The 18,812-nt window shown below is 34.5% G+C and overlaps 1 protein-coding gene across 1 annotated transcript in view; it reads right to left on the bottom strand.

The window, feature by feature from the left end:
* pkd1a (polycystic kidney disease 1a) overlaps nt 1-18,812 on the bottom strand; it is a 155,196-nt gene that overhangs the window by 10,120 nt on the left and 126,264 nt on the right. Inside the window, exons 42-51 of the mRNA XM_059348971.1 lie at nt 17,545-17,594; nt 17,014-17,228; nt 15,750-15,828; nt 15,484-15,599; nt 9,466-9,668; nt 5,609-5,803; nt 4,668-4,807; nt 1,992-2,122; nt 1,651-1,747; nt 359-478 (exon numbers count right to left, since the gene is read on the bottom strand). Coding sequence (XP_059204954.1) covers nt 359-478; nt 1,651-1,747; nt 1,992-2,122; nt 4,668-4,807; nt 5,609-5,803; nt 9,466-9,668; nt 15,484-15,599; nt 15,750-15,828; nt 17,014-17,228; nt 17,545-17,594 — 1,346 coding nt within the window. The remainder of the gene's footprint in view (nt 1-358; nt 479-1,650; nt 1,748-1,991; nt 2,123-4,667; nt 4,808-5,608; nt 5,804-9,465; nt 9,669-15,483; nt 15,600-15,749; nt 15,829-17,013; nt 17,229-17,544; nt 17,595-18,812) is intronic.

The raw sequence follows: 18,812 nt of genomic DNA, 5'->3' as shown, positions 1-18,812 counted from the left end.
CAGTTAGCCGCTAGCATCAGTTAGCCGCTAGCTTTTGCTAATGACCTAATTTCCCAACAAAGAAATAAGAGTTATCAGAACTATTGTCCCTTGTTGTGAACCCCAACTTAAAGATATAAGTAACAACAACTCACCAACTTGTTTTTGAGCAGACAACTGGCTTCCTTTGTTGTGCTAACTTACATTATTGCCCTAAATGTTTATAAAATAATTTATATTTCCAAGTTTTACCAACTTAAATCACTGTTTTAGGCCAAAAAATACAAGTTGTTTTTTTTTTTTTGCAGTGTAGTTCTTTCTGTTACTGCAACTCTCACTCAGAATATATTCATTTTTCTATGATTTCCAGCATTGCTACCTGTGGTCGAGCCAGTGCAGCTGCTGCAGCTGCTGTAAGGAGGAAGACGCCTCCTGCAGGCTTCTGTTCAGCTGCTGGACCACACCTCCTCCGTTATACATCTCAGCCCAATGCCACGCCCTGAAGACATGAATGGGACAAAACACACAGAAAAAAGAAAATATTTAAGACGACCAGATGTTAAAACTACACCGAATGTGATCCACAAGGGAACTTTAAGTGATGGTACAGATTTATTAAAGTGTGGTTGGACAAAGTGATTAATAAACCAAATGAAATGTTGCTACTGTTGAGTTTAACAGTTTCGTAGCATCGACTGAAGGAACCCTTGTAAAGCACTTTGAGTTGCATTTATATGTATGAAAAGCGCTATATAAATAAAGTTTGATTGATTGATTGATTGATTGATTGTGTTTGGAGGATAAATTAAACAGTGAATCAGCGTATTCAGCGGCGTCTTTATTTAATTTCATAGGCTATTTTTTAAGCTAAATGTGCACTTTATGGACATTTGATAGTAAAAAAAGTACTCCTGTTGTTATACAGTATTTATGTTCACTTAAATAAACAGTTACAATAAAACTACTTGACATGTCATATTTGGCTTTGACTTTGACTGAACATTTGCTCTTAGTTTGCAATAAAAATATCAGGATATATATCATATATATAAAAGAGCTTTTGTATCAAAAAGAGCTCTTGTATCAGCATTTACAGAGTTAAATTGTGGAATAAGTTAAGTGTGGAAGTACAGAAAAGCCAAAACATAAGACACTTTAAAAACAAAGTACAGAAATTTAGAAAAGCCTCTGTAACATGGACATATGTAGACTGTAGTTTTGTAATATACATAGTAATTGTATTTATGTTTATAATATTTATATAGTAATTTACAATATACATGTATAGGTATTTACAATGTAATATAAATTGTTTATAGTATATATATATATATATATAATTGTTTATAATATTTGTATGTGACTATATTGATTATTCATATATATATATATGTATATAGATATAGAGACCTGTTAAGGGACTCGATAAGTTTTTTTACTTCTTCCTCCCTTTCGAGCTTGCAGAAAGTGTCTGTTTTCTCAATTTTTTTTGTGCTTTTTTTGCTTTTTTTGTTTTTTATTTATTCATCTATTAATATTAAAACTTGTTTTTTTGTTGTTGTTTTTTTACTTGCTTGCATGTTCGAAATAAAGACAATCAATCAATCAAAAAAACAATCGATATTCGGCCTAAATATATTGGAATATGCTCCTTGTTGTTCCTTTCCTCACCAGTTAGCATCAGTCGCTCCAGTGTCGTTCTCAGCGTCTCTGGTCGGGGACGAGACCCAGTCCTGTCCCCAAACACCGTCTCCGGCCCTGGAACCATCTGCAACGGGAAGAAAATGTTAATTTTTAACAAGATCAAGCTGAGATTAAATTGCATTCATTGAATTTCTTCACAGAAGAGTACAGTGAAAGATAAGAGAGGATGGCTCCAGGATAGAGATGTTCAGGATGCTAACGATGATGGTGTCTGCTGGAGTGCTTGTGATGCTACATTTTAAAGTTGGTGAAGTTTCCTGTCAGATCATTAGAGCCTCAGGTTATCTTTAGTTCACACTCTCTCTCACCTGGTGTGTCACGGAGCTGACGGAGCCTCAGCGTGCCGAGTAACAAGCTCCCCGTGTCCCTCAAGAGGGCCGAGTCATCCAGTAGCCGTGGCAACAGTGACTCATCCAGCCACCGCAGAACATCAGAGCGGCTACAAGGAAAAAATTAAGATCTGAGGATATATATATATATATATATATACACTACTGGTCAAAAGTTTTAGAACACACCAACTTTTCCAGAATTTAATTGAAAATGATGCAGTTTAATGTCTCAGTGTACTCTGAAATTAATGCACATTTGCAACATTTAAAATTCTTTATTGAGCATGATAGTGTTTTGAAAGTAAAAAAAAGATTCAAAATCACATTTTATGTTGGACTAAAGGATTAAAAAAGACACAAAATGACCAAAAAAAGACACAAAATGACAAAAAGACACCATAAGACACAAAATGACCAAAAAAAAAGACACAAAAAGACAAAAAAGACACCAAGAGACACAAAATGACTAAAAAAAGACACAAAATGACCAAAAAAAGACTCAAAATGACAAAAAAGACACTAAAGGACACAAAATGACCAAAAAAAGACACAAAATGACTAAAAAAAGACACAAAATGACTAAAAAGACACGAAAAGACACAGAATGACTAAAAAAAGACACAAAATGACCAAAAAAAGACACAAAATGACCAAAAAAGACACAAAATGACTAAAAAAAGACACAAAATGACCAAAAAAAGACACAAAATGACTTACAAAGACATGAAAAGAATTCAAAAATGGACAAAATAGCCCAAGACTCCATAGAGTTAAGTTGTTAACCCATTTCTTGTTCCCTGAAAAAGGCCTACTTGTATAATTCTGAAATGTACATTATCTTTCAGTTTTGGTTAAGCTTACCTTTTTTTATTTACCTCTGGCAGTTCACCACTTACCTTTGGACCCTTTCAAGCTGTTCATTTGAATAAAAAACTGGAAAAATTGGGGTGTTCTAAAACTTTTGACCGGTAGTGTATATATATAAACATGGTGGCCCATAAAGTTTGAACTATTTTGTTTTCAGACACAATCCTCTGTTAATGGTTGTTTCATTTGCAGTATGATATGTTTGGAGAGATTGATTAATTAAGTTTTGAGACACTTTATCTGTGAAGAATAAATCACACTGTCACAATCATTTAATGGAAAGAGATAAAAAAAAAATTGATTCCAACTTCATGAACAACCAGTTTCACAATGATGTTATAGGTTACCAACATATTAAATATATGTTCATTCTTTCCATTTATTTGCTTTTTTTGATATATTGAATAAGTTTTTTTTCAGTAGGTTGTGGAAGTGCAGTCATTTTATAAGATAGGCATAATTCTTATCTAGATCTTTAAAAAAAAGTATATATATATATGCTCAATTACAGAGATGTCCCAATGTTGGATCAACTTTTTCTGACACTGGGTCATAAATCATTGGGAACCAGTCTCTCATATGGACACACAACTGGTTGAGTTGTGGCCAGAATGTGAGACTCAGGAGAGGAAATGTGTGTGAGATGATTGCTGTAGATCAGATTATTCCCTGTAGTCATTCTTCTGACGGCATTTTTGTGTTTGCACACTGAAGAGACACTCTAGAGCTGCTTTTTAATCATTTCACAAAAGGCAGAAGGTTACAAGAATGGAACGAATGCATGAAAAGTTCAAAGTTTTTCATAAAATTCATCACATTTTTGAAGCTATTTTGTGTGTGTGTGTGTGTGTCTGTGTGTGTTCTTGTTCTTCCTACATAGTGAGGACCAGAACGCATTTTTAACCAACAATGTGAGGACATTTCGGCCGGTCCTCACTTCTTTAAAGGCTTTTTTGAGATTTCAGACTTTGTTTTAAGGGTTAAAGGTTACATGATAATGATAATTAACTGAAACTGTATTGTGTGGTTACAAAACTAACTAAAATTATAGTGAAAATGTCCTTCGTTTTCGTCTTTGTCAACTTTTTTCATACATAATGAAGATGGATCAGACAAAGGAAATAAAGGCAAAATTTACTGTGACCTCTTTTAATCTCCCACCCAACAAATACCCCATTACAGAAAACTACAAGTAACACTAAAACTAATAATATGTAATAATAATGTGTGTGTGTGTGTGTGTGTGTGTGTGTGTGTGTGTGTATGTGTGTGTGTATGTACTTGTTCTTCCTACATAGTGAGGACCGGAACACGTTTTTAACCAACAGAGTGAGAGCATTTTTGCAAAGTGAGGACATTTCGGCCGGTCCTCACAAAACTAACTAAAAGTGAAAATAGTGAAAATGTCCTTCGTTTTCTTCTTTGTCAACTTTTTTCATACATAATGAAGATGGATCAGACAAAGGAAATGAAGGCAAAAATTTACTGTGACCTTTTTAATCTCCCACCCAACAAATACCCCATTACAAAAAAATAAACAAATAAAAACTAAACTAAAACTAAAGCATTTCAAAAACATAAATACTAAACTAAAACTGGCAAACTCACTCTAAAAACTAATTAAAACTAATTGAATTTGAAAACAAAAAGTCACAATGAAAATAAAACTAAAACTAATGAAAAATCCAAAAATATTATAACTTTTCAAGGGAATTCACTGTTACAATGAGGGTCCTCACAAAGATAGAAGTACGAGAATGTGTGTGTGTGTGTGTGTGTGCATACCTGCTGATGTTGTGGTACTCAGGTGTGTGTAGAGCTCGTTGCAGCTGTGTGTGTAGTCTCAGGCTGTGTGTGTCTTTGGCTGAGTCGGAGTAGTTGAGCAGTAAAACCACCAACAGGAAGAACATGTAGACCAGGAAGTTCTGAAAACCAGAACCAACAATTCTGTTAATAAACAAGAATCACGTTTCTGTTTAGAGGTATGAAAGAATGGAATTCACTGCCTAAAAATATCAAACTCACCACTAACATAAAGCAATTCAAAATATTAATAAAACAGTATTTATCAAAATAAGAAAACATGGTATATTTATATGTATGTAGTATATTTCTATAGATATATGATTATAATGTATATGCTGCAGAACGAATGTGTATATACAACATATGTATTATGTGTTAGTAGATTTTGTAATGATGTATATATACACTACCGGTCAAAAGTTTTAGAACACCCCAATTTTGGTGTCTTTTTTTGTCATTTTATGTCATTTTGTGTCTTTTTTTGGTAATTTTGTGTCTTTTTTAGTCATTTTGTGTCTTTTTTTGGTCATTTTGTGTCTTTTTTTAGTCATTTTGCGTCTTTTGGTGTCTTTTTTTGGTCATTTTGTGTCTTTTTTCAGTCCTTTAGTCCAACATAAAATGTGATTTTGAATCTTTTTTTTACTTTCAAAACACTATCATGCTCAATAAAGAATTTTAAATGTTGCAAATGTGCATTAATTTCAGAGTACACTGAGACATTAAACTGCATCGTTTTCAATTCAATTCTGGAAAAGTTGGTGTGTTCTAAAACTTTTGACCAGTAGTGTATATGTAGAAATGTGTGTAATATGGATTAATATGTGAATAATTTTTGTTTTGTTTTGTTTTTTATTTTTATTATGTTATGAAAACACTCTCCAGCAGCAACACCTGGACCTGCTCCTCTCTCTCTGGCTCACCTTCAGCATGGTGTGCAGCATGTGGACCTTGCGGGCCTGGTGCCGGGCCTGGGACAGAGCGAAGCCCTGAGGTGGTCTCACCCTGGGGACCCGCTGCACCACCCGCTCCACCCGGGGGAACTCCACCAGCACGTCCTGGTCCTCTGGGCGCAGGCGGAGCACCCACACCGCGTAGTAAACGGCCTCACAGAGCACCTGGAGGACACGGAGACACAGAGTCAGGACAGTGATTCACTCAACACACAAATTAAACTTTAGGCCTCGTTCACACGAGGACGGTCTGAACAGAAGACCTAAAGTGGCGTCTCGTCTTCACTTTTTATTCCTCGTTTAGACGAGCGTTTTCAGGAGGAAATCTGCTGATACGGTGATCTAAAGTGTGTGAAATGTGATTGTATGCAGCCAGGCGGCATCACTTAAAGCCATAAGAGCATCTTTGGGCATGCAGAAGTTTTCACGCCACACATTTTCATCAGCTACTCCTTCCACAAAGTTCTCCACCATCACTAGATCTCCCAGGTCTCCTCCAAAGCCGTCTGGCTGGTTTTGGCCATTTAATGTCTTTTTGTGGTCAATTTTTTTCTTTTTTTGGTCAATTTGTGTGTTTTTTGTCATTGTGTGTCTTTTTGTGGTCAATTTTTGTCTTTCTTTGGCCATTTTGCATCTTTTTTTTGGCCATTCTGCATCTTTTTTGGTCATTTTTCATCTTTCAGTAATGTTGTGTCTTTTTTTGCTGATTTTGCATCTTTTTTGGTCAATTTGTGTCTTTTTTTTGCCAGTTTGTGTCTTTTTCTGGTCAATTTGTGTCTTTTTTGGTCAATTTGTCTTTTTTTTTTGTCATTTTGTGTCTTTTTGTTGCCATTACTCCTCCTTCCACAAAGTTCTCCTCCATCACTAGATCTCCCAGGTCTCGTTCACAGCCGTCTGGCTCCTCCCACCAATCGCTGCATCCAGAATGTGATGGAGGTAATTCCAGATCCTTCTCTGTTCACTAATACTATCTGTACATATCCTGGACATTTGGTGGAAAGACTCCTGTAAGTTTATTAGAGCTGCCAGAGCAGCTTGAAGGTCCCACCATGGAAATAATCCCACGTTTCTTTATTTCCTGTCCTGGAGCATGTATGTGACGTAAACACATACGTGACGTGAGCAGATCAGATCAGAGTTTTGTGTCTTGTCAGTGTAGACGACACGCTACGGAGGAGAGGATCTAACTTTTACACTTTGGAGGGTGGTTTCAGATTTTTGCGTCTTTAAGCCCCCAAAATGCAAGCGTCCTCGTGTAAATGGGGTCTTAGTTACAAAGTGTTAATGTGAAACAGCCAGATGGGGATTCATTAGAAAGAGCTTTTGGGTGTGTGCAGTAATATTGTATGTCAAAAAAATCCTGCTTTTTCAGGAACAGAAAAGCATTTTTTCAGCTTGAAGTCAGAGGATTCATCCAAAACACAAGCAGCAGAACGAGGTTCTACTTTCATCTGCATCAAGAGATTTATTGGCAGCACAACAAGCTTTAAACACAATAAACACAATAATATCAACATATTGTTAAAATAATCGCCTAACTCATTTTTTCAAGTTTTGCAGGAAACACAAAAAACTTCACCAAAAGTGTAACATATGACATTTATTGATCTTTTCACTCAAAAAGGATGTAACAAAGGATGGCTATTGGCATAGTAATAACACTGTGTGTAAATTATGTAACTTAAATAAATAAATTACTTTGTTGACTTAATTTTTTGAACATGCCTTTGTGACTTAAGCAAGATATGGTAACACTTTATTTTGAAGGTGTCTACATAAGAGTGACACAAGCCTGTCAGAAACATGACATGACAAGTATCATGAGCATTAATGTTACTGCAAAGTGTCATTAATGTTCATGACACACCCCATGTCATGTTTATGACACGCTCATGTCACTCTTATGTAGACACCTTCAAAATAAAGGGTAACACTTTACAATAACCATCTAAGTGATGTTTATAGATGGTTTATAAACCAATTATTAATAATTTACAAAATTCTATGTATATTTAATCCTTAAATGTTTTGAAACAATTTCTTAAAGGTATAAGAATCATTTTGAAGTAATTAACATACTTAATATGGTGTTAAAAATGTTATAATGAGTGCAAAACTATGAATAAACTCATAATCATAATGTAATTGTTTGTTTATGGTAAAGTATCTATCAACTTACATTAATATACCTTCTATTTGGCATTTATAAATTATAGTTCAACATTAATACATTTTCTATTTACCATTCTAAATGGCCTATATATGGTTTATAAATGATGATTAAACATTTATAAATGATCTATTTACCATCTATAAATGATGGTTATTGTAAAGTGTTACCATATCTTGCTTAAGTCACAAAGGCATGTTCAAAAAATTGCCTAAGTCACATTTTATTTTGAAGGAGGCGATTATTTTAACAGTGAGGATATGAAGCTGTTAAAGTGTCTCATCAGGCTTTGTGGTGAAACTGGCAGCCCTCCCACTCAATTAAATGTGGCGATCTGTTGCCAAAAATAAATAAAGATGTAATTCATTTGAAGATAATGTTTTAGGCCAATATTAAATTCTGTTTTGGTTCCCGCACGAGTGGAGCCTGCCAACAGTTGCAGACCATAAACCAAAACAATGAGAGTAGAAATTTAATAGAAAAAAGAGTTGATTCATTTTTTTTAAACTCGTAAGCTGAGAGGAGCTGCATCACTAAAAATCATCTTCTCATCTGAATCTTTTCATATAGAAATGAAACACTGATTAGTGCAGCTTCAAATAAAAATGAATTTAGAAAAGATTATGTACAGGTTTTTTGTGTTTTTTTTAATAATTTTGGGTCTGTTTTTAATAATGTTGTGTCTTTTTTGTCATCTTGTGTCTTTTTTTGAAGTAATTTAGTGTTTTTTCAGTCATTTTGTGTCTTTTTTCTGTCATTTTGGGTCTTTTTTTAGTAATTTTGTGTCTTTTTTTAATAATTTTGTGTCTGTTTTTAATGATGTTGTCTTTTTGGTAATTTTGTGTCTTTTTTGTCATCTTGTGTCTTTTTTTAAAGTAATTTAGTGTTTTTCAGTCATTTTGTGTCTTTTTTCTGTCATTTTGTGTCTTTTTTTAGTAATTTTGTGTCTTGTCTTGGTAATTTTGTCTTTTTTTAATAAGTTTGTGTCTGTTTTTAATAATGTTGTGTCTTTTTTGGTAATTTTGTGTCTTTTTTGTCATCTTGTGTCTTTTTTAAAGTAATTTTGTGTTTTTTCAGTCATTTTCTGTCTTTTTTTGTAATTTTGTGTCTTTTTTGGTCATTTCGTGTCTTTTTTTAGTAACTGAATTTTAGATCTTCATTAAATGTAAGCCATAATCATTACAATTAGGAGAAATTAAATGAATTAAGACATGAAATGTTTCATTCTGTGTGTAATGGATCTATATAATGTGTTATTTCCACTTTTTGAATTGAATCACTGACATAAATAAACTCTTTATGGTATTCTTATTCATTGAGATGAACCTGTCAGTGTGATGTAAACCTGCCTCTCTCAGATTAAATGTGTGTTTCTTTACCTTAATGTGTGTTTCTTTACCTTAATGTGTGTTTCTTTACCTTAATGTGTGTTTCTTTACGTTAATGTGTGTTTCTTTACCTTAATGTGTGTTTCTTTACCTTAATGTGTGTTTCTTTACCTTAATGTGTGTTTCTTTACATTAATGTGTGTTTCTTTACATTAATGTGTTTCTTTACATTAATGTGTGTTTCTTTACCTTAATGTGTGTTTCTTTACCTTAATGTGTGTTTCTTTACCTTAATGTGTGTTTCTTTACGTTAATGTGTGTTTCTTTACCTTAATGGGCTCCAACAGCAGGCAGGAACACAGGAAGCTGGAGAAGCAGGAGATGAGCCACATCATGGCGACCTGCTGGCTGAAGCCGTGACCCGCCCAGATGGAGACGCAGCCGGCCAGGGCGATCCCCGCCCAGCTGGCCCACAGGGCGCCACGCCCAACCCACGGGGGGAACCGCCGGGGACGACACACGTCCGTCACCACTGGAGACGGAAAAACAACCATGTGAAACTGACAAACAGTCAGGGAGGAGCATCATCCAACACTAACAGAGTCAGAAACAGTTTGTTCCCAAAAGCAAAAACCACCTGAACTCTCTGCACACGGACACACAGACTCTCTAATGTACGATACCTGGCAATGTGCAATATTTGTCCTTCAATGTGCAATTTATTTATAGATAAATACTGAATGGCAGGGGTCTCAAACTGGCGGCCCTCGTGACAATATTTTGTCATTTTGTGTCTTTTTTAAAATAATTTTGTGTCTGTTTTTAATAATGTTGTGTCTTTTTTGGTAATTTTGTGTCTTTTTTGTCATCTTGTGTCTTTTTTTAAAGTAATTTAGTGATTTTTCAGTCATTTTGTGTCTTTTTTAAATAATTTTGGGTCTGTTTTTCATAATGTGTCTTTTTTGGTAATTTTGTGTCTTTTTTTTCTGTCATTTTGTGTCTTTTTTTAATAATTTTGTGTCTGTTTTTAATAATGTGTCTTTTTTTTAGTAATGTTGTGTCTTTTTTGTCATCTTGTGTCTTTTTTTAAAGTAATTTAGTGTTTTTTCTGTCATTTTGTGTCTTTTTTTGTAATTTTGTTTTTTTCTGTCATTTTGTGTCTTTTTTTGTTGTAATTTTGTGACTTTTTTGGTCATTTTGTGTCTTTTTTTAGTCATTTTGTGTGTTTTTTTTGGTCATGTTGATTCTGCCTCCAGCGTCCCCAGGTCATTAGAGTTTGAGAGCCCTGCATCATATCATCATATAGCATCATATCATCATATAGCATCATATCTGCTCTGGCAAATTGAAGACTGTGCACCACCAACTTTCTTGCTCATGTTTGTATTATTAATATTGTTACTGTGCAATATTTTTTTAATGTACGATACCTGGCAATGTGCAATATTTGTCCTTCAATGTGCAATTTATTTATAGATAAACACTGTATAGCAGGGGTCTCAAACTGGCGGCCCGCGGGCCAATTGTGGCCCTCGTGATGATATTTTGTGGCCCCCACCTTGATATGAAAGTTTAATGTGAGTTTTATATGAATGGCACTTTACTGTGTTGAGTGTGGAAGGTCCCTTTAACTACTTTTTTTGGTCCTTTTGTGCCTTGTCTTGGTAATTTTGTGTCTTTTTAAAATAATTTTGTGTATTTTTATCTGTCATTTTGTGTCTTTTTTAAATAATTTTGAGTCTGTTTTTAATAATGTGTCTTTTTTGGTAATTTTGTGTGTTTTTTTTTCATCTTGTGTCCTTTTTTGAAGTAATTTAGTGTTTTTTCAGTCATTTTGTGTCTTTTTTTCTGTCATTTTGTCTTTTTTTTGTAATTTTGTGTCTTTTTTTAATAATTTTGTGTCTGTTTTTAATAATGTGTCTTTTTTTGGTAATTTTGTGTCTTTTTTGTCATCTTGTGTCTTTTTCTAAAGTAATTTAGTGTTTTTTCTGTCATTTTGTGTCTAGTCTTGGTAATTTTGTGTCTTTTTTAAATAATTTTGGGTCTGTTTTTAATAATGTGTCTTTTTTGGTAATTTTGTGTATTTTTTTTCTGTCATTTTGTGTCTTTTTTAAAATAATTTTGTGTCTGTTTTTAATAATGTTGTGTCTTTTTTTTCATCTTGTGTCTTTTTTTAAAGTAATTTTGTGTTTTTTCAGTCATTTTGTGTCTTTTTTAGTAATTTTGTGTCTTGTCTTGGTCATGCTGATTCTGCCTCCAGCTTCCCCAGGTAATGAGGTCATTAGAGTTTGAGACCCCTGCTGTATAGCATCATATCATCATATAGCATCATATCTGCTCTTGAAGACTGTGCACATATGTTTATATTGTATATTTTTTTGTTTATATTGTATATTTTTATATTTTATATATATATATATATATTTACTGTCGCACTGCTCAGCTTTTAATCTCATTGTACATGCGTATAAAGACAATAAAGGCATTCTATTCTATTCTATTGTGAAAGGAAAGGACCAGAGAGGATATGAACGTCAAACAAAGCAGACAAATACATAATTGAAGGTTGTTTCAGACGGCACAAACCCACACGGACACAAAGTCTGTTCAACGATTAGAGTCTGTAAAGAATCAATTAAGGTCCCCACAGAAGAATAAACGATGTGGTAAAAGCTTTGGACCCAGGAGGACTCCTGCTGATTAAACATTCAGCCAGTAAAACCAAGGCACCATGTATATAAACTCTGCTTTCACTTTAAAACATCTCCATGATGGAGAGACGCTCATTACTCACATTACTCACATTATATATATATGCACATATATTACTCATCTTTCTTTCTTTAAAGTCATGATCACACGTTACTCTGTACCTAATGAGGGTTCTGGTGATTAATGTGTCCCGTGTCCAGAGTGAAACACGCAGAACAAGAACCAACAGTTTGAGGATAATTGATCTTTGAGGAAAAAAATAATTTTGTGTCTGTTTTTAAAGTAATTTAGTGTTTTTTCAGTCATTTTGTGTCTTTTTTTCTGTCATTTTGTGTCTTGTCTTGGTAATTTTGTGTCTTTTTTTAATAATTTTGTGTCTTTTTTTAATAATTTTGTGTCTTTTTTTAATAATTTTGGGTCTGTTTTTAATGTTGTGTCTTTTTTGGTAATTTTGTGGGTTTTTTTTAAAGTAATTTAGTGTTTTTTCAGTCATTTTGTGTCTTTTTTTTCTGTCATTTTGTGTCTTGTCTTGGTAATTTTGTGTCTTTTTTTAATAATTTTGGGTCTGTTTTTAATGTTGTGTCTTTTTTGGTAATTTTGTGGGGGGTTTTTTAAGTAATTTAGTGTTTTTTCAGTCATTTTGTGTCTTTTTTAAGAATTTTTGGTCTCACACTTTACTCTGTACCTAATGAGGGTTCTGGGTGATGTACAATACCTGGCAATGTGCAATATTTGTCCTTCAATGTGCAATTTATTTATAGATAAACACTGTATAGCAAGGGGTCTCAAACGATATTTTGTGGCCCCCACCTTGATACGAAAGTTTAATGTGAGTTTTATATGAATGGCACTTTACCGTGTTGTGTGTGGAAGGTCCCTTTAATTACTTTTTTTGTTTTTTTTTTAATAATGTTGTGTCTTTTTTGGTAATTTTGTGTCTTTTTTTGTCATCTTGTGTCTTTTTTTAAAGTAATTTAGTGTTTTTTCAGTCATTTTGTATCTTTTTTTTCAGTCATTTTGTGTCTGTTTTTAATAATGTGTCTTTTTTGGTTGTATTATATCATATATATATTACTCACATTACTCATCTTTCTTTCTTTAAAGTCATGATCACACTATACTGTGTACCTAATGAGGGTTCTGGGTGATTAATGCGTCCAGAGTGAAACACGCAGAACAAGAGCCGAAACAGTTTGAAGATAATTGATCTTTGAGGAAAACAACTTTCACATGCCCTTTTAAGTCTCATTTACAATGACTTTGTTGTTGTGATGCTATTTCAGATATCATGTAATAGGCAGTAAAAAAGTTCACTGCGCCTGCTTTCAATTTACAATACACAACAAGGACCTTGGTGACATTTGGCTTAAAAAAACACCACTGAACCAGAGCAGCAGGAGGAAACAGATGGATTTGTTTCTGTTAAAGAAAGTCAACAAACTGACGAAAACAACACAGACGATACAATATTTATCAAACCGCTAAAAAAAGAGATAAAAGTCAAAGTCCAGCTTGTATTCCTAGAATAACATTATTTCAACCAATTCTTTTAAACTTCAAAATGCTCTTTAATGTAAGAGAAGCAAAGTTTTAGAGTAACTGTCACAATGAGTTATCTGAAGCAATATATATAGCATATATATATATATATATATATATATACAGACGGTGGCCCATAAGGTGGAATCTCTTTGTTTTCAGACACAATCCTCAAGAATAAAAGATAAAAGATAAAAGATAAAAAGAATAAAAGATAAAAAGAATAAAAAAAAGATTTCATTCCAACTTGGGCGACCGTGTAGAATTAATAAGATTGGATTTGAACAGTTTGTTCAGCCCTGAGACAGTCTGGGTACCTGTCCAGGTGTACCTGTCCAGGTGAACCTGTCCAGGTGAACCCTGGATCAGCTCCAGACCCGATAAGTGGTTCAGGATAATAAATGAATACATTGTAAACTTCCATCACGGTGTTTGTCCCAGCCTCATCCAGGGCCACGCCAGTCTAACTTCTTCCTCTGTTTAGTGTCGCCATGGCAACCGGGTGGCAACAAATGTTAGAAGAGAAAAACGGAGGTGCTGATTGGCCGAAGAGGCGCTCTGTGTATCTGTGATCGATTGCTCTGCCTCAACTCGCCGGATCTTCGTGGCAGAAAATTTAAATTGAAAACTGAATTTGAATTGTCAGAAATGAAATTGAATTGTGAGAACTAAATGTTACAGTTCCAAACTAATAAACTCAATTTCAAATTATTCTAGTTAAACAATTCAAATATAAATAAGTCAAATTCAGTTTCTGGAGGCACAACAAGACTAAAGCTCACACTTATCTTGTTTCCAATCACTTTCCCTACATCTTTATTACACTTAATAACGATGTGGTACCAAATGACCCTCATCATCATCATCATCATCATCATCATCATATGTTTTCACAGAACTAGCTCATCTAGCAGCAACACATTTTATTTCTCCCGCTCTATTTTTTTTTCTCTCAGCCAAATTTTAATTATTCAATCTTTACTCCTATATTATTATAAAACATGAGTACATTTTAATGATGTCTTCAAGGAGCAGGTTTATGGTAAATCCTTGTGTCTGGCTGTTTCTACTCAGATTGTTCATGTGATTAATTATGCAATCACTTAGTGGTTACTATTAAAGATGGAGTAGGCATTTCATTTTTGCAGTTATTTGGTAAAAAATCCATGAAGACCTTTCAGCATATTGCAATTCAAGTGATCTGACAATGGTAAAAGCAGGTTTCACTGGCGGAAAAAAATCATGCTGAAAAAGTTGCTGTTCCACCATTGGCAATAACTGCCGACAGTGCAAAACAAGCCAACAGTCTGACAGAGAATGAGTCAGAGAGCTGCAGGAAGAGCTTTCCAATCCTGGTGAGGCATCTTTAAATGGTAATCTCTTTATAAATGTCTCACACTCCTACATACAGGCTCTAAGTGCTGGGACATATATATATATATATATTTCTACACTACCGGTCAAAAGTTTTAGAACACACCAATTTTTCCAGTTTTTTATTGAAATTCAAGCAGTTCAAGTCAAATGAACAGCTTGAAAGGGTCCAAAGGTAAGTGGTGAACTGCCAGAGGTAAATAAAAAAAGGTAAGCTTAACCAAAACTGGAAAATAATGTACATTTCAGAATTATACAAGTAGGCCTTTTTCAGGGAACAAGAAATGGGTTAACAACTTAACTCTATGGAGTCTTGGGCTATTTTGTCCATTTTTGAATTCTTTTCATGTCTTTGTAAGTCATTTTGTGTCTTTGTTTAGTTATTTTGTGTCTTTTTTTAGTCATTTTGTGACTTTTAGTGTCTTTTTTTTAGTCATTTTGTGTCTTTTTTTTAGTCATTTTGTGTCTTTTATTAGTCCTTTAGTCCAACATAAAATGTGATTTTTAATCTTTTTTTTACTTTCAAAACACTATCATGCTCAATAAAGAATTTTAAATGTTGCAAATGTGCATTAATTTCAGAGTACACTGAGACATTAAACTGCATCATTTTCAATTAAATTCTGGAAAAGTTGGTGTGTTCTAAAACTTTTGACCAGTAGTGTATATATATATGTATAGATATATATACATATGTATGTATATATATATTGTGTATGTACCTGTATTTGAAGTGAAAGCAGTTTTTGGTGGGTCTCTCCTCACTGGTTCCAGAGGAAGAGGCTCATTCAGCTTTTGGAGGAGAATCACTTCAGTCTTGTCTCCGAAAATACTTGATCTGACACACACACACACACACACACACACACACACACACGGAGAAAATAAATATATAATGAATTCAATTAAGGTAAATCCACAAAAGTGCGATATAAAGCTGGTGCATTCATTATATTTCACAAAAGTACACTAAAAAAATCAAACTTACAGGTCGGCCATCTCACTCTCGTCTGCCGGAGGGAAGAAGTTCTGTCCGTCCGCCAGGATGTGTTTGATCAGATCCTCGTCTGTGAGGAAACAAGCAGCTTGGTCTTCAGACATAATACAAACACATACAGTCATGGAAAAACATTATTACACCACCCTCATTTTCTTCATTTTATTGTTCATTTTAATGCCTGGTAAAATTAGCTCATAAGAGTTTAATTTAAGAGCTGATATCGAGCCATTTTCCATGGTTTTCTCGATAATGATTTTGGTTATTATCAAGAAAACCATGGAAAATGGCTAAATATCAGCTCTTAAATTAATCTCTTATGAGCTATTTTTGTTGTTATCATTATATTTGTACAAACAAATGTACTTTTAGTTGTACCAGATGTTAAAGTGAAAAATAAAATGAAGAAAACAAGGGTGGTCTAATTCTTTCCTCCATGACTGTGCATCATGGATTCAGTAAACTGATAAAAGGTGGGTCTACTAGAAAATGTTATAACATTTGGCAGCCTTTCTTAATGTTTGTTGAAGATATTGAGGCAGACAATATAATACTGTAAACCTCTGCTGTTGGTCATCATTATAATTATATTTATGTATTTGTTGTTATGTTTTTGTTTCTTTGTTTTCTTTTTCTTTCTGATTTTTGCTAATCTGGCTATGTGAATTCTGTATTTTGAACTATGTATTTCACACTGTGAACTCTTAAGTCTGGTACTTGGGGAGGGGGGGGGGGAGGGGGGGGGGGGGGGGTTACTGAGGGTTTTTTTTTTCCCTGTGTGTTCTGTTGGACCTATGTTAAATTGTAAACTATAATCTGTAAAACAAAATAAAAACACCTTGATCAAAAAAAAACTGATAAAAGGTGATTTGTTTGAAAGCCTTCTTGGTCTGCTGACCTGAGGAGGTGAAATACTTGATTTGTTTGAAAGCCTTCTTGGTCTGCTGACCTGAGGAGGTGAAATACTTGATTTGTTTGAAAGCCTTCTTGGTCTGCTGACCTGAGGAGGTGAAATACTTGATTTGTTTGAAAGCCTTCTTGGTCTGCTGACCAGAGGAGGTGAAATACTTGATTTGTTTGAAAGCCTTCTTGGTCTGCTGACCTGAGGAGGTGAAATACTTGATTTGTTTGAAAGCCTTCTTGGTCTGCTGACCTGAGGAGGTGAAATACTTGATTTGTTTGAAAGCCTTCTTGGTCTGCTGACCTGAGGAGGTGAAATACTTGATTTGTTTGAAAGCCTTCTTGGTCTGCTTACCTGAGGAGGTGAAATACTTGTTGCGTTGGTCCGTCCCCTCTTCGTCCTCGGGGTTAAAGGTCATGTCGACGCCCAGGTGCCTGCTCCCCTGACCCCTCTTCAGCCGGGGCAGCCCCGCCCCATGCCCCGCCCCTCCGACCACCGACACGTCACTCAGCAGCTCGGGCCAATCACGGTCCTCCATCTCCTCCTCGGCCCCGCCCCAACTCTCCCCGCTGGAACACAAACCAGCAAATTATTCACTTAAATGTTTCTTCTCTTCCCTTTCTTAAACCTAACAAAAGAATCTAATTTCTCAAAGGAAACAGTTAATAACATCACACTAAGAGCTGAGAACAATTATGAGTTTTGAAATTAAAGCAGAGAAATATTTTTTTCTGAATTACAAACCATTTCCTGCTTTTCTTTCTATTCTTTATGCTTCACTTCTCTATCATCCCCACTTTGTCAGACAAAGTGGCAATTACATGCATTTTGTCTTGCAGTGAGTAATACAATGCATTATGTTGTCATGGCAACAGAGTGTCTCACCTTTTGGTTGATGGAGTGGGCAAATCCACATTGGTCTCCTCTGAGTTGGTCTGAGAGAGACAGAGAGGGATGCATGATGAATAGAGACACACACACACACACACACACACACACACACAAATGATCTCACAAGGGGAAAGCACAACATATTTTCTTGCTTGATTGCACTGCTGCGGTTTTAACAATTACTAGTGTGGAAGAGCCCATGGGATCTATATCCATTTTACATTGATTTAACAATGAAGCAAAAAAAAACAAAAAAAACATTAAAGAGATGGTCTGGATTTCTTAAAGTGTGCTTGTGTGAGGTATTTATCCATAGTCAGACTATTAGCTATTAGGACTGACACAGCAAATTAAAAATATCATTATCAGTTTAAGTGTATGTTAAATGATTTCGGACATTCAGACCCAGTTTAAGTTTACACAGGGGAAACTCAAGCTGCTGTCTCTGCTCTTGTCAAATCCACCAGACTGCACTGGCAACAAAACAGCCGCAAGATGTTAGTAGGGCCGTCTAATGGCAAGGTAAATATTCTAAATATAACATATGTATTACTGCTGCCTCTGTTCACAGCAGAATGTTTCTGAGCTTTCATGCTGACCGCCATCTACTGCAGTAACACGTAGGCCTGCAACCATAATTACTATATCCACTTAACGTTCCATATATAAAAATGGACACAATAGTTTTTTTCTGGACTCAATATATTGTCGTTTACATGTGTAACGTTTTCTGCTTTTTTGTGTTGCTAGCATCTTCTCTCCAAGCACCACACCATAATTCTACTCAAATAATTTTCACTAGCACTTATTGATGCACTAACAGCTATTATTACACTATACCTTCATTGTTTGTTTTTATTCCTCCTTGTAAGTCGCTTTGGATAAAAGCGTCTGCTAAATGACTAAATGTAAATGTGTTGTGTTTAAAGTAATGCTGCAAATGTCTGACAGGCAGGACGAATTGCCGGAAAAAAAACCTATATTTCCCAAGCAGCGATTCCAGCTGTTTATATGTTATTTCAATAATAAAATGATATAATACATAATGTTTATCTAAGTACAATCTTTTGTAAACAAAGCCTGAAAGTCTATTTTATTTGTTTTGGTTGTAGTTTCTTAATTTCTTAATGTTTTTATTTATCTAGGATATTTTAATATTTCCTTTCTACATTTCAATTACAATGTTTAATATTCTAGAGATTTAAAAATGCATTGCTGTGGAAAAGGGTGATCTTATTATGCTCTAATATTGTTATAAAACT

Source organism: Centropristis striata, chromosome 1 (assembly GCF_030273125.1).
Source record: "Centropristis striata isolate RG_2023a ecotype Rhode Island chromosome 1, C.striata_1.0, whole genome shotgun sequence".
Taxonomy (NCBI): Eukaryota; Metazoa; Chordata; class Actinopteri; order Perciformes; family Serranidae; genus Centropristis; species Centropristis striata.
Note: the sequence above shows the minus strand (reverse complement) of the source record. Positions and strands in the feature narration are given on the sequence as shown.